Consider the following 14,482-nt stretch of genomic DNA (forward strand, 5'->3'; position numbering starts at 1 on the left):
CTGGGCTGTCTCAAATCTGTACTTTATCAAGGTCACCCCTCAACCTCTGACGCTCCCAGAAAAACAGCCCCAGCCTATTCAGCCTCTCCTTATAGCTCAAACCCTCCAACCCTGGCAACATCCTTGTAAACCTTTTCTGAACCCTTTCATGTTTATAACATCCTTCCTAGAGGAGAAGACCAGAATTGCACACAATATTCCAAAACTGGCTGAAAGAATGTCCTGTACAGCTGCAACATGACCTCCCAACTCCTTTAGCTCAATGCACAGACCAATAAAGGCAAGCATACCAAACACAGTCTTCACTATCCTGTCTACCTCAAACTCCATTTTCAAGGAACTATGAACCTGCACTTCAAGATCTCTTTGTTCAGCAACACTCCCCAGGACCTTACCATTAAGTACGTAAGTTCTCCCTTGATTTGCCTTTCCAAAATGCAGCACCTCTCATTTATCTAAATTAAATTTCATGTCACTCCTCAGTCCATTGGTCCATCTGATCAAGATCCTGTTGTAATCTGAGGTAACCCTCTTCGCTGTTCACTACACCTCCAATTTTGGTGTCATCTGCAAACTTACTAACAATACCTCCTATGTTCACATCCAAATCATTTATATAAATGACGAAAAGCAGTGGACCCAGCACTGATCCTTGTGGCACTCCACTAGTCACAGCTCTCCAGTCTGAAAAACAACCCTCCACCGTCACCCTCTGTCTTCTACCTTCGAGGCAGTTCTGTATCCAAATGGCTAGTTCTCCTTGTATTCCATGAAATCTAACCTTGCTAACCAGTCTCCCATGAGGAATCTTGTCAAATGCCTTACTGAAATCCATATAGATCATGTCCACCACTCCGCCCTCATCAATCCTCTTTGTTGGTTCTTCAAAAGAAAACTCACTCAAGTTTGAGACATGATTTCCCACGCATAAAGCCATGTTGACTATCTCAAATCAGTTGTTGCCTTTCCAAATAGATGCAAATCCTGTCCCTCAGGATTCCCTCCGACAACTTGCCCACCACCGATGTCAGGCTCACTGGTCTATAATTCCGTTGCTTTTCCTTACCACTTTTCTTAAAAAGTAGCATCTTGTTAGCCAACCTTCAGTCTTTCAATACGTCACCTGTGACTTTGATGACACAAATATCGCAGCAAGGGACCCAGCAATTACTTTGCTAGCTTCCCAGTGTACTTGGATACACCTCATCAGGTCCTGGGATTTATCCAACTTTCTGTGTTTCAAGACATCCAGCACCACCTGCTCTATAATATGGGCATTTTTCAAGATGTCACCATCTTTCTCCCCCACATTCTGCATCTTCCATGCCGTTCTCCACAGAAAACACTGATGCAAAATACTTGTTTAGTATCTTCCCTATCTTCTGTGGTTCCACGTACAGGCTGATCTTTGAGGGATCCTATTCTCTCTCTAGTTACCCTTTTGTCTTTAATGTATTAACCCCTATTTGCCAAAGCTATCTCATGTCCCCTTTTTGCCCTCCTGATTTCTCTCTTACGTATACTTCTACTGCCTTTATACTGTTGTGGAGTTTCACTCAATCTCTAATGTCTATACGTATGCTTCGTTCTTTTCCTTGGCCAAAACCTCAATTTCTCTAGTCATCCAGCATTCCCTACACCTACCAGACTTGCCTTTAGCCCAAAGAGGAACATACTGTTTCTGGACCCTATCTCATTTTTGAAGGTTTCCCACTTTTCATTCGTCCCTTTACCTGTGAACAATTGCACTCAACATTTAAAGTTTCTTGCTTAATACCGGTAAAGTTGACCTTCCTCCAATTTAGAACTTGGATCCTGTCTATCCTTTTCCATTACTATTTTAAAACTAATACAATTACGGTTGCTGGCTCCCCCTCTGACTCAGTCACCTGCCCTGCCTTATTTCTCAAGATCCTGGGAAGTGTTGGTGAACAAGGAGACCTTGGAGTGCAGGTTCATAGTTCTTTGAAAGTGGAGTCGCAGGTAAATAGGGAAGTGAAGGCAGTGTTTAGTATGCTTGCCTTTATTGTTCAGTGCATTGAGAGAGGAGTTGGGAAGTCATGTTGTGGCTGTACAGGACATTTGCAATACTGTGCGCAATTCTGGTGTCCCTGTTTTAGGAAGGATGTTGTGAAACTTGAAAGGGTTCAGAAAAGATTTACAAGGCTGTTGTCAGGGTTGGAGGGTTTGTGCTATAGGGAGAGGTAGTATAAGCTGGGGCTATTTTCCCTGGAGTATTGGAGGCTGAGGGGTGACCTTATACAGGTTAATGAAATAACATGGGGTATAGATAAGGTGAATAGACAAAGTTTTTTTTTCTTGGGGTGGGCAGAATCCAAAACTAGAGGGCATAGATTTAAGTTGAGAGGGGAAAGATTTAAAAGGGAACTCAGGGGCAACTTTTCCACACAGAGAGTGGTGTATATATGGAAGGAGGGGCCAGAGGAAGCAGTGGAAACTGATACAATAACAACATTTAAAAGACATCTGGATGGATATATGAATATGAAGGATATAGAGGGATATAGGTCAAATGTTGGCAAATGCAACTAGATTAATTTAGGAAAACTGCTCGGCATGGATGTGTCGAACCTAAGGGTCTGTTTCCGTGTTGTACAACACTATGACTCTAATACCTTTTTCCCATCCATAATATTTCTTTGTTATTTGTCCAAGTCTATCTGCATGTGTGTTGAGGTTTAAGGAGGAATAGAGGTTAAGTTAAGACTTAAATTGACTAGGCTTATTTGCTCGCTAGTGGTTAGAACTGACCTATTTGAAATAAAGAGTGATGTCTTGTTAAACACAGAAACTTGGTCAGTGTACTTTGTTAATCTGTGTTTGTCAGGCAGGTAAATTGGGGATTTTGAGTAACTGGATTAAATCTTTAACGTTTGTGAACGTTTTGGAAGTATTGATGCTCGAGCATTAAGTGAGTAGGGCGAAACAATCAACATCAGAAAAACAGATTATTTACGTGGAACTTACTGCATGAAAATGAGCTGCTGTTGTTGACAGTCACTACATTTCAAAAACTATAAAGCACTAATCGGACTATTGGTCAAGACAGATGCTACGTTAATGCAAGGCTTTCATTACTAAATGTTTATCGATGGAATGGAATGTTGTACCCATCTCCAAACGACATTGCTTTCCCAACCTGTATAAGGACATGCATTGCCAAAAAGTGCTACTCCCTTATTGCAGTAAAACATTTTCACTGTAATACTGAGATAACATCACCTCATAAAAATGAAAACAGGCCTCACCTAGAGCTTGCCCCTACAGAAATTTTTAATCCAAACTTGCTTTCACAAATTCATGGATCATTTTAAAAACCAAATTTAATTTGCAATAAAGTAGTTGGAAATCAAATAACTTAATCAACAAAAGTTCTTAAAACCAAAATAACATTACAGCTTAACAGGATTAGTTTCTTCAAAAGAAACATGATCCCTACAGGACAACATTCCAAGAAGCTATGTCTCAATTATTTTAACCTAAATGCATTATTCTTACAGAAGTTGAAGCAGCATGTAACTGACTTCAATTCGCCATCTCTGGTAATCAAAAAATATTTCATACCAAGTATGATACACAAGCATAACTGAGGTACTTCAGACTGAAATTGGTCATATCTGAATGCACTGAAGAGCAAGCAAGGATCCTTGCCAAGGTAAGGAAGGGCGCTACTTGGACTCAGGAGATCAGAGCATTGTACAGGGTTTACATCTAGATAAAAACAAACTAATGTATTGATATGACTTGTATTCCTATTAGGATAGTCCTAGCTCAGATGAAATAATGTGTCCAAACCAATCCCTGGCAAAACAGTAACTGGAGCTATATTTCAATAGTAGATAATATCTTACTCAGAATAGTGATTTTTTTTTAGCTGTTTGGGATTAAGGTGCAGTATTACAATCAAAGAGAATGTTGTACAGCAGCCACTCAGAATACTCTTAGGCTCTGTATGCAAGGTTTGCCTGAAAGGGAATTGTTCTTTGTTTCGATATGTAGACAAGTTCAGAAGTAGGTCTGCCAGAGAGCAAAAAGTGACTCACCTGTCAAGTGCTTGTCGAGCTAATTGCTTCAATTTACCCTGCAGTGTTTGATCAGAGGTCTCATTAGCCTAGGATGAAATATACAGTGTATATGCTTAACTCTTTACTCCAATTGATCCTTGAAGTACATTTGGTCACATACATACAACTTAACATAGACTTTCATGTTCCAATTTGGTCTATGATTCTATAGTTTACTCACAGTGTTCAGGCACAATTCAACAGCCTCAGTGTACAGCTCCACAGCTTCATCGGCATTGCCCTTCTCATCCTCATCGAATGCTTGCGTGACCAGGAAGTGTGCACGTTCTAGATCCATCTGCTGCTTTGATTTGAGAGGATCTCCTTTGTGGGCCTGTGCTTGAACTTTGCAAACATGGAACAATTTACAGCTCTGAACATTTTTTTCCCCCATTTTAGAATACATACATTTTCAAAACATCATTGTAAAAATCTGTGGTTAAAAACCAAATGCCAGAACACATTTCAAGTTCCACTGTGCATGACCCAATTTATTTTGGTCAGCCATACTATGATGTAGTATGAGTTATTCATACTCTTAATGCAAGTTGTACTCACCTGCAGAGTAAAGAGCCTGCACACGGTCCATGTACTCGGTTATTTTCTCCTGAATACCATCCAACTTCGAGCCAGCGATGCCAGCGCATATTAATGCTTGAGCGGCTTCCTACAAAATATATACTGGTTTTAGTAGACACAGAAGTTGGTTCTTTCTTGATGCAAACTTCCAAGCAGAAATAAAAGAATGGCTATATTTCTACATTGCCATCCACAAACACAAAATATTTGAAGAGTTTTGACTTCTAGGAAATGTAGCAGTGAATGTTTACAAAATCTATCCCCACAAAAGATGAAGTAATGAACAGATGAATTGTGCTGGTGAAGGTAGATGTGCGTTAAACATCAGCCAAGAAATCTGGGCATGTTTTTCCTTGAAGAGTGTCATAAATCTAGACCCAGGTCAATGTGGTTGACTCTTAATCATATGCGATGGCCAAGTAAGCTACACATTTCAAATGCCTTGGGATAGGCATCAAACCCTGCCTGAAAAAGATGGCAGGAAAGATTTTCAAGAGTCGAGAAGTGTGCCACAAGATCCAGAAATCCCAACATCCCTTTTTAAAAAAAAATTAAATTCCCTACAGTGAAAACAGACCCTTCGTCCCAACCAGTCCACATTGACCATCCGAAGAGTAACCCACTCAGACCCATTTCCCTCTGACTAATGCACCTAACACTATGGGCAATTTAACGTGGCCAATTCACCTGACCAGCACACGTGGGAGGAGACCGGAGCACCCAGAGGAAACTCACGCAAACACGGGGAGAATGTGCAAACTCCACACAGATAGTCGCCTGAGGCTGGAATCAAACCTGGGACCCTGGTGCTGTGAGGGAACAGTGCTAACCACTGAGCCGCCTTTCTTCATGTCTACAGTGCCAGTCCAAAATCCGTGGTCAATGTTGAACCATACGATGTTGATTGTGCAAGGCGATGTGTTGGCATGGATTTAATGGACTGGACTTAAATTTCCCAACTCACAAACTGGAGATTTGAGGTTCTCTTTGGATGAACAACCCTGATTATTCGCACTATCCAATTGAATGTTTAAAGTGTTCGGACTGAATTTGAACTCTTATTTCAGACTCAGAGGTCAGAGTGTTACCACTGAGTCAAGAGTGAAAGGTTGCTTCCGTGAGAACAGAAATGAAATCTGTATCAATGTATCATCTTGTATCAATGACTTAACTGTAACCAGTAACGTTAGCTTTTAGCAGCAGGCAACAGACAAATGCAGTTACGAGGGGAGAAATCTTCTGACCACTGCCATAGTTTAATTGAGATGCCAGCAAAACGATTTTAGCAATCAGTCACTGAAAGCTCTTTCCCTTTGACAAACAAGAGATTTGCAACAAATGGGCACTAACAGGCAGCCCCCTTCCTCTCCCAGCCGGGGTGTGGTGGTTGGGGGGGGGCTGTGACATTCTCCTTCCCGAGGGTCATAGACAGACCCTCACCTCTTCAGGGGTGGGGAGTGACAGATCAATCCTAGACCTGGGGGGTGGGGACTGTGAAAGACAGACCCTATACCCAGGGAGGTGGGGGGCGACAGGCACCCTGTCCCGGGGGAAGGGGGGGCACCTACAGACTACTGGTCCCCGGTGGGGGTGGGGTGTGTGTGACAGACAGACCCTAGCTCCCGGACTGGGGGTCACATAGAGACCCTAGCCCCTAAGAGGTGACAGATCAGAGATCAGAACATGGCCCCACATTGTGGGAGGGGGGGGGGGGGGGGAAGCAAAGACAGAACCTGGCCCCTACGGGGTGACATAGACCCTGATCCTGGAGTGCGGGGGTGGGGCATGTCACAGAGAGACCCTGACCCCTGGGTGGTGACAAATCAACCCTAGACCCTGACGGTGGGATGTGAGTGACAGACAGACTGTAGCTCCCGGACTGGGGGAGTCACAGAGAGACCCTAACCCCCAGGAGGTGACAGATCAGGCCAGAGCCCCACACACCACACACCTTAGCCATCAGGGGTGAGGTGGGGGGGTCACAGGCAGACCCTGGCCCGGGGGAGGGGGGTCAGATACAGACCCTGGCCCCGGGGGTGGGGGGTCAGAGACAGACCCTGGCCCCGGGGGTGGGGGTCAGAGCCAGACCCTGGCCCCGGGGGTGGGGGTCAGAGACAGACCCTGGCTCCGGGGGTGGGGGTCAGAGACAGATCCTGGCCCCGGGGGTGGGGGGGTCAGAGACAGACCCTGGCCCCGGGGGTGGGGGTCAGAGACAGATCCTGGCCCCGGGGGTGGGGGGGTCAGAGACAGACCCTGGCCCCGGGGGTGGGGGGTGCTGACGACCCGGCTCCGGCGCTCACCTTGTAATAAAACACGGCCTCCTTGAAGCGGCCGCTCTGATCGTTCCTCACCGCCACCTGGGCAAACCTGACGGCGTCCTGCTCTAGGGCACTCGGGTCCATGGTGGTAGTGCCACCCCTCTATCCCGGGGACACGGCGACTGAGAGAAACACCGTCCTCCGCCGCCACCCGCCCGCCTCCCGGGGTCACAGCAACTGCTTCCACTTCCGGTTGACCCCTGGAGAGGGGATGGGGGATGGTGATGAGCAGAGACTCTTTCCTCATTGGCTGGTGCAGGGTGGCAAGGCTGTTCCCAAATTAGGAATGAAAAACATTTACTATTTTAAAGGAAGGGAGCAGTCGACAAAATGAAACTGAAATTAGGCATGTTCACCTCAGTAAGGGCTGTTGGGGTGCAGTGGTAGTATCCCAGCCCCTGGGTCAGGAGGTTCAAGTCCCACTAGAGGTGTGTAGCAGCATTGCTGAACAGGTTGATTAGAAAATATCCAATGGTGTTGTTGACAAAAAGGGCATGTGAATAAACCACAAAGTGCAAGTTCTTTTTCCCAGTTTAGGGGAATCCAAAAATTACAGGGCAAAGGTGGGGTGGGGGAAAGATTTAAAAGGGACCCAATGGGTAACTTTTTCTTGCAGAGCATGTGTGTGTATGGAATGAGCTGCCAGAGGAAGTGCTGGAGGCAGGTACAATTACAACATTTAAAAGACATCTGGACGGGTACATGAATAGGAAGGGTTGAGCGAGATATGGACCAAATACTGGGAAATGGGACTAGATTTATTTAGGATTTCCAGTCGTCATGGGCAAGTTGGACCAAAGGGTCTGTTTCTGTGCTGTACATCTGTATGACTCTTATGACTCCAATCCAGGTTGATACTAGTGACAGGTGCAGTTCTGATTGCTGCAGTCGAAGGCACTTCAAGTGTATGGATATGTTTAAACCAACCAGATATGTCACGACACACCTCTAGCAAAGGTAGGATTATGATCTCAGGCTTTCTGGTGTGGAGGAAGGGACACACCATCTACATGTACTACTACCGTTCCACAAGAATCCTCCCAGCCATTCTATAAGATTTTAAACTAAAGCACTGCCTGCCTGTCCATTCGATAGTTCTGCATTCTGGCTGGAATTATTCCTGGATCCTGGGTCTTATGATGTTTTAACCATGTGGTGCATGATTGTGATATCTTGTCACACGATTGACTTCTTCGGATGTTATTGTATTTACCTTAAAGCAGGTGGGTCCCCTGCTGTGCTTTTGTTCTGTGAGTAGCAGAATGCCAGTCATCAAAAAATTATGAAAACAACTAAGGGTGGAATAGCAGAAATGTGCCGATATTTAATTCCACCACTAATGTCTGTTAATTGACTGAAACCAGTTGTAATGTAGGTTTCTCATGCACAACAGTAGTATAATAATCTGACAATAGGCTAATTGCAATAGATGTAAGCACTAATATCCTCCTTGTAAGTTTAAGCTGCTTATATTCACTCTGAAATCCCCGCCCTTACGGTAAACTCCTATTTCATTTGTTTCTTATGTACCACATTTACCACATGTGGTTAAGGAATACTGTGATTTAATAACTCACAATTCAAGAATCTGCCTCTTGTCTTCCACTTGTTTTTACAGTTGAGAATGCTTGAATTCTGTACCCTATTTCCAGAAAGAAATGCATAATTTTCAAAAGTGAAAATTGCTTTTTACTTTTTTTTTAAACAGTTAAGGTAAAAGCACCATAATCCTACTGGACCACAGGGCTGCTCCCTCACTGGAGAGAAGCATTTAACATGAGGATCACCATGCCTCAGATGAGGGGATAGGTTGAGAAGGTGAGTCCTTCATGATAACCTGACCTGGTGTGGGAATTGAACCCAGTCCTTCATGATAACCTGACCTGGTGTGGGAATTGGTGTCACTCAGTATTGCAAACCAGCCGTTGAGCCAATTAAGTGAACTGACCCCCCCCTCTTCAACAGTAAGGTATTCAGGTTTCACCTAGCCTTTCAATGATTGCTCCTCTTTCAGTACTTCTTCCACTCATGAACTTGTTTCTGCAGCTCATGGTTTTGCAGGAAGTTTTATTGCCTGCCTCCACCTTTCTTAAGCTGCTTGTGCCCAAAACCCTAGTCCCCTTCTTGACAACAATATATGTTTATACAGAGGCTGTATGCAGTAAAACAAAAGCAAAATGTTTGATAGCAGTATTATTAAACTTACATGGCACTGAATTATATGAAGACATATTAGGAATATGTCCAAAAGCCTTGATCAAAGTGGTAAGTTTTAAGTAGTGACTTAAAGAAGGAGTGTGAGAAGAAGGAGTGTGAGATTGCGTGGTAGACAGGTTTTCGGAGGGAATTGCACAGAACAGTGTCTTGATCTCTTAAGACCTGAGTGATGCAAAACAGTAATGCCCAAAATGAAGTAGTGCCCAAGTTGGAGGGTTAGAAGGCTAGGCAAGGTTACAGATGTAGGAAAGAGTGAAATTGTGAAGTGATTTGAAAACAATGAGAATTTGAAAATCAAGGCACTGCCAGATTGGGAGCTATCAGGTCAGCAAGCACCAGTGTGATAGCTGAACTACATTTGCTGTGAGTTAGGAAACAGGCACAATTGGTATGGCTGTACTCAAGTTTATACCTCCCTCCCCTTCCTAGACCTCTCCATCTTCATCCCCGAGGACCAACTCAACACTGACATTTTCTACAAACCCACTGACTCCCACAGCTACCTGGATTACACCTCCTCCCACCCTACCTCCTGCAAAAATGCTATCCTGTATTCCCAATTCCTCTGCTTCTGCCGCATCTGCTCTCAGGAGGGCCTGTTCCACCACCGAACACACCAGATGGCCTCCTCTTTTAAAGACCAAAATTAAGTCATTCCTGATGGAGGGGTCCGGCCCGAAATGTTGATTTTCCTGCTCCTTGGATGCTGCCTGACCTGCTGGTGCTTTTCCAGCAACACACTTTCAACTCTGTACTCAAGTTTATGTAGAGTGAAAGATGGGAAGATGACCTCTACAACAATGTGATAGCCGAATCCAAAAATAACAAAGGAATGTATGAACAAAGTTTCAGAGCAGAATTCCTGAGGCAACCATAAAGTTGTGTGAGTTCCCAGTGGCATCCTCTCCCCAGATCTTCCATCTCCAATTCTCCAACCTCTGGCTGCATCTACTAACTCCCAGTTTTCATCTTTCCCAAGCTCTCATTCCTTAATCTCCCTATCTCACTTCTCTGGACTTTTGAGGCCCCTGATGCTGCTCCAAATTAATTGTCACATTCTCTCATGACCTCCAAATTCTGAAGATGTGCAATTCCCATGACCTATAATTTCAGACTCCCCAATAATGCTTTCTCTCAGCTCTGCAATGGTTCGGCAAGAGAGGGTGGTCTGCAAGCAAATCAAAACTCACATACTATGCTTGTGGCTGGGGGACTTTAACACAAAAGTTGGGAATCAGGTTGTGTTTAATGGCAAACATGCCTTAATCGTCATAGTGTTGACAAGTTGAATGAAAATGGGCAGCAGCTTCCGGAATTTTGTGCGCAACATAGACTCTGTATCACCAGCACCGTCTTCCAGTGCAGACATGAGAACAAAGTGTCATCTTTTGAACACTGACAATGACTTGACTGGATAATCACCAGAACCTGTAATCTGTCTAGCATTGTTTACAGTTGCATATATCGCAGTGCAGATTGTGATAATGATCACTTGTTTGTCACAGAAAATGCACAAGTCTATCTACAATGTCATTCTATGCATCAACCTTTCATACACAGATGATGATGACAAATTATGGAAATCTCAGGCCACTCCTTCCTTGTGGGGTCAAATCAGGGAATGTTAATGAAGTATAGAGATCTCTTGCAGTCATCTACAAAGCTGCTGTAACTGCATTTGGTAAAGAAAGGGAAACAGGCACATAAATTTGTTCATGACTCAAATTTCAGAAATGGCTACTGTCATTGAATGCATCTCATTTGGCTTACAATCTGTCTTTTAATCATAAAACACATCACAGTTCCATGTTAGTCAAGGCAGTTTTGCAGAAGGTACTGTGCCTACAGGATAACTGCACAGAGACAAGTATCCCTTCCCCAAGTCACCCTTTATTTATTTGGGCGCAGTACACTAGCTATGGCTAGCCAACTGGGAGTCAGTCCCCTGAACTGAGGAGATTCTAATTGCTATTTTTTTTTCTTTTTTAAAAAATAAATTTATTTCTGTTCCACCACCAGGAAAATCACCGATGTGGCTTTAAGGCAATCCACATATTTGTTCAGGACTGTATCACTTACTCAAGTCATGGGACCTGACCTTGAATCAACCTCGTCTTGTACCCACTGGTTCTGGCACCAAGCTTCATCCCCTGAATTAAATTCTCTCTCTCTCACTTACAGGAGGCATGTGGCCGGTGTTGGTATTCCTGTTGCTATTTCAACCCCTCTCCCCCCACAGGCCTGGGAACATCAGTTTTAACCTGGTGCAGAGTCTTTTCCCCATCAGCAACTCCACTGGAGCTATACCGGTTGTTGTGTGCGAAATGGTCCTATAATTAAACAGGAACCAGGACAATTTGGTATCAGGTGATGCGGTAGGCTGCTTCTTTAACCCTACCTTCAATATTCGGACTGCTCTATCCACTAGGCCATGAGATGACAGATGGTATGGGAGCTGTCCTAATGTGCCAAATGCCATTGGACCTGAGGAAATATTCGAATTTCCTGCTGGTAAATAACATCCCATTGTTCATAACCCCTACTTCTGGGAGTCTGTGTATCGCGAACGATGCTCGCAGCTTCACAGTCATCAACTTTTAGTTTGCTGAATGAACTTTATGCATGTTCAACCACTTTGAATGGCCTTCTACAATGACCAGGAACATTGAGCCCATGAAAGGACCAGCAGTCGATATGCAGTCAAGTCCAGGGTTTACTCGTCCGATCCCACAATGTGGTGTCAGTTTCTGTGCGTGTTGGTACTCTAGGCCCTGCCCCACCAATATAGATATGTTGGCATCCAACCCTGACAACCAGAATTAGCTTCTTGCTAGCATTTTCATCTTGAAAACCCTTGGACGATCCTAGTAGAATTCAGCCAGTATCTGGCGGTGACCTTTACACAGAACAATCACCACAGTAATATTGCCATCCTGTACGGTGATCTACTCTCGCTAGGTCCAGAAAGGTTTCAAACGTGGTTGCGATAGCCCTCCTGTCTCCCCCATCACCACCAGCTGCTCTTCTAACTTCAACCTGTAAGCAGCTGTTCCATTTTTTAAACTGTATTTTAGGGGAGTTTGCTTAGTGGGACTGTTGTGGATATTCAGAACATCATAATTAAGTCTAGTTTGGATAAACCGAGTTCTATAGGTGTTCTTTATTCTGTTCTTCGTGGTTAATTATGTAATTTTGTGAATAAATTTTTATCTGTTTTAAAACCTGTTAGTCAACCTCTCTAGCTTACTCCGGGTAATTTTCACTGTAGACTTAGCAAAACAAATTGCAAAGTTATGGTCTGGGCTGCCTGCTTAAGAATGTTTTGAGTGGTCTGGCCTAGTCTATAACACTGTAATCTGTCATAAATGGGCTTGGTGAAGAGATCTTATTACCTGAGCTCCAAAAGGCCATCGACTGTCCAGTAACAAGGAAGTGTCATCTCTTGTCAAACATCCAAGTCTTCCTGCTGCTCTGCTGGAGAAAAGTCTCTGACCCTGCTGGAGAAGTGTGACATAAACATTATTATGTTGTCGAAGAGTGGTGGCAACCAAGGGGATTTCACTCCTCAATATGACTGATGGTCAGAGTCATTCTAATGAGGATCCATTGACTAGCCCACAGAATATACCCAGAGACGCAATGTGATTTAAAAGCAGGCAGATGCATGGCGGACAATGTCTTCTCCCAGTAAGAGAAATACTGACAGCATCAAAATCACTATCTTGATATTATAGATCTCTGTTCCTTCCACTCCAACAGTGACCATATTTAAAGTATTTAATCGATTGCAGAGAACACTCAGACAGCCTCAAAATTAAAAGGTGCAATATGAATGTAAATTATTTCTTACTTTGAGAAAAACTGCCAGGATATTTGTTGTGGCATGTTTGAGTTATATGATACAAGAAAAGCGGACCTACATGGGTTTGCAATCCTCCAATCAGCCAAAGTCAAACGAACATATTTATGTTTTTCCTGTTTCATGCAACTCCAAAAGAAGCTCATGAATATACACACGCACAGCAATCTGCTGTGACAATCCACTTTGCTAAAGTTCTGTGGAAACAGATTGTGCACACAAATTGGATCATTTCCACACAGCTTTCACTGGGTTGTCAAATAATGGTGCTTTCACCCAAAACTGTGTTTGGAAAGGAATGGAATCTGTGCCGTGCATTTGGCAATCCTCAATGTACTGTCTGCTGTTGCCCTAACAGCTTGTCTTCAGTTTATTAATCAAGTACAATTTATTTGATTAATGGCAACTAATGTCTACTTAAATGAGAAAGTGCAGTTGTGTATCTTCAGTGATGTTTTCAAATGTCTGGAGACAATTACATCTCAACTCAGATTAGAAATGAAGGAAACACAGCAAACAAACCAGGAAGCAAAGGTCAATAAGTTTAGGGGAACTAAGACACCAGCAAATATCATAAATCCTTGAGGGTAATTGTAACACTCCAGGATGGGCAGGGCAATTTAGATTGGCAAACAGCTTGCAAGTTTCACATCCAGATTTAATTGTCTTTATTGGGGCTGCCTGCCTCAGAATTTAGCTGTATTCAGTGTGAACTTCTGCAGACTGACTATCAGGCAGTTGAAGACAGGCCAGAATGGCTGTATCCAATCAGTCAGTGCCTTTCCAACACTGATTGCCGTCGAAAGGACTAAGAATACTTTCTCTTGGCCCACAATGAAAAGCTGTTGCCCTGTGTTTTATTTTAGAGTTCCGATCCTTGCTACCTTCTTAGCTGAACCTCTGAACTGTTTGTACCGATTGTTACTTCCCAACTACCATATACTCCACAACCACCTGATGAAGGAGCAGCGCTCCAAAAACTAGTGCTTCCAAATAAACCTGTTGGACTATAACCTGGGCGAAAGTGAAGACTGCAGATGCTAGAGATTAGACTCAAGATTAGAGTGGTGCTGGAAATGCATAGCAAGTCTTATGATCCTGCTCCACAGCTACCTGATGAAGGAACAGCGATCCGAAAGCTAATACTTCCAAATAAACCTGTTGGACAAAACCTTGTGTTGTGTGATTTTTAACTTTGCTTCCCAGTGGAATCTATATTTGTCAGGTCTGACTAATGTCTAGCCTGCACTTGCTTTTGTACTTTTTCACAAAACCTGAAGTGAAAGCTTTACCACTAAATGCCCTTTTGTTTTTCCTTTATTAATCTTTCCATGTGTTTGTCTGCAATTTATTTGATTATTCAGCTGCTGCAGCTACAGCCTTTTATATAGTTGCAAAGTCTTTAAAGCTGCCAGTGTCAGTAC

At 43.6% G+C, this 14,482-nt stretch overlaps 1 protein-coding gene and 1 long non-coding RNA gene across 3 annotated transcripts in view; one reads left to right on the forward strand and one right to left on the reverse strand.

The window, feature by feature from the left end:
• Positions 1-7,128, reverse strand: part of capn7 (calpain 7) — a 52,152-nt gene extending 45,024 nt beyond the window's left edge. The window contains exons 1-4 of the mRNA XM_043719266.2: positions 6,965-7,128; positions 4,644-4,752; positions 4,267-4,430; positions 4,065-4,132 (exon numbers count right to left, since the gene is read on the reverse strand). Coding sequence (XP_043575201.2) covers positions 4,065-4,132; positions 4,267-4,430; positions 4,644-4,752; positions 6,965-7,066 — 443 coding nt within the window. The 5' untranslated portion in view covers positions 7,067-7,128. The remainder of the gene's footprint in view (positions 1-4,064; positions 4,133-4,266; positions 4,431-4,643; positions 4,753-6,964) is intronic.
• A 137-nt stretch (positions 7,129-7,265) lies between these two features.
• Positions 7,266-12,747, forward strand: LOC122564291 (uncharacterized). 2 transcript variants are annotated; one of them, XR_015752847.1, is made up of 4 exons: positions 7,266-7,410; positions 7,833-8,205; positions 8,691-8,800; positions 11,381-12,747. It is a non-coding gene; the product is annotated as an uncharacterized LOC122564291 (long non-coding RNA). The 2 variants fall into 2 exon arrangements; XR_006315862.2 differs by having other exon boundaries at positions 7,266-8,205.
• Positions 12,748-14,482: the final 1,735 nt, after the last annotated feature.

Source organism: Chiloscyllium plagiosum, unplaced genomic scaffold (assembly GCF_037043375.1).
Source record: "Chiloscyllium plagiosum isolate Xiang-an unplaced genomic scaffold, Cpla_swu_hap1 HiC_scaffold_34, whole genome shotgun sequence".
Classification (NCBI taxonomy): Eukaryota; Metazoa; Chordata; class Chondrichthyes; order Orectolobiformes; family Hemiscylliidae; genus Chiloscyllium; species Chiloscyllium plagiosum.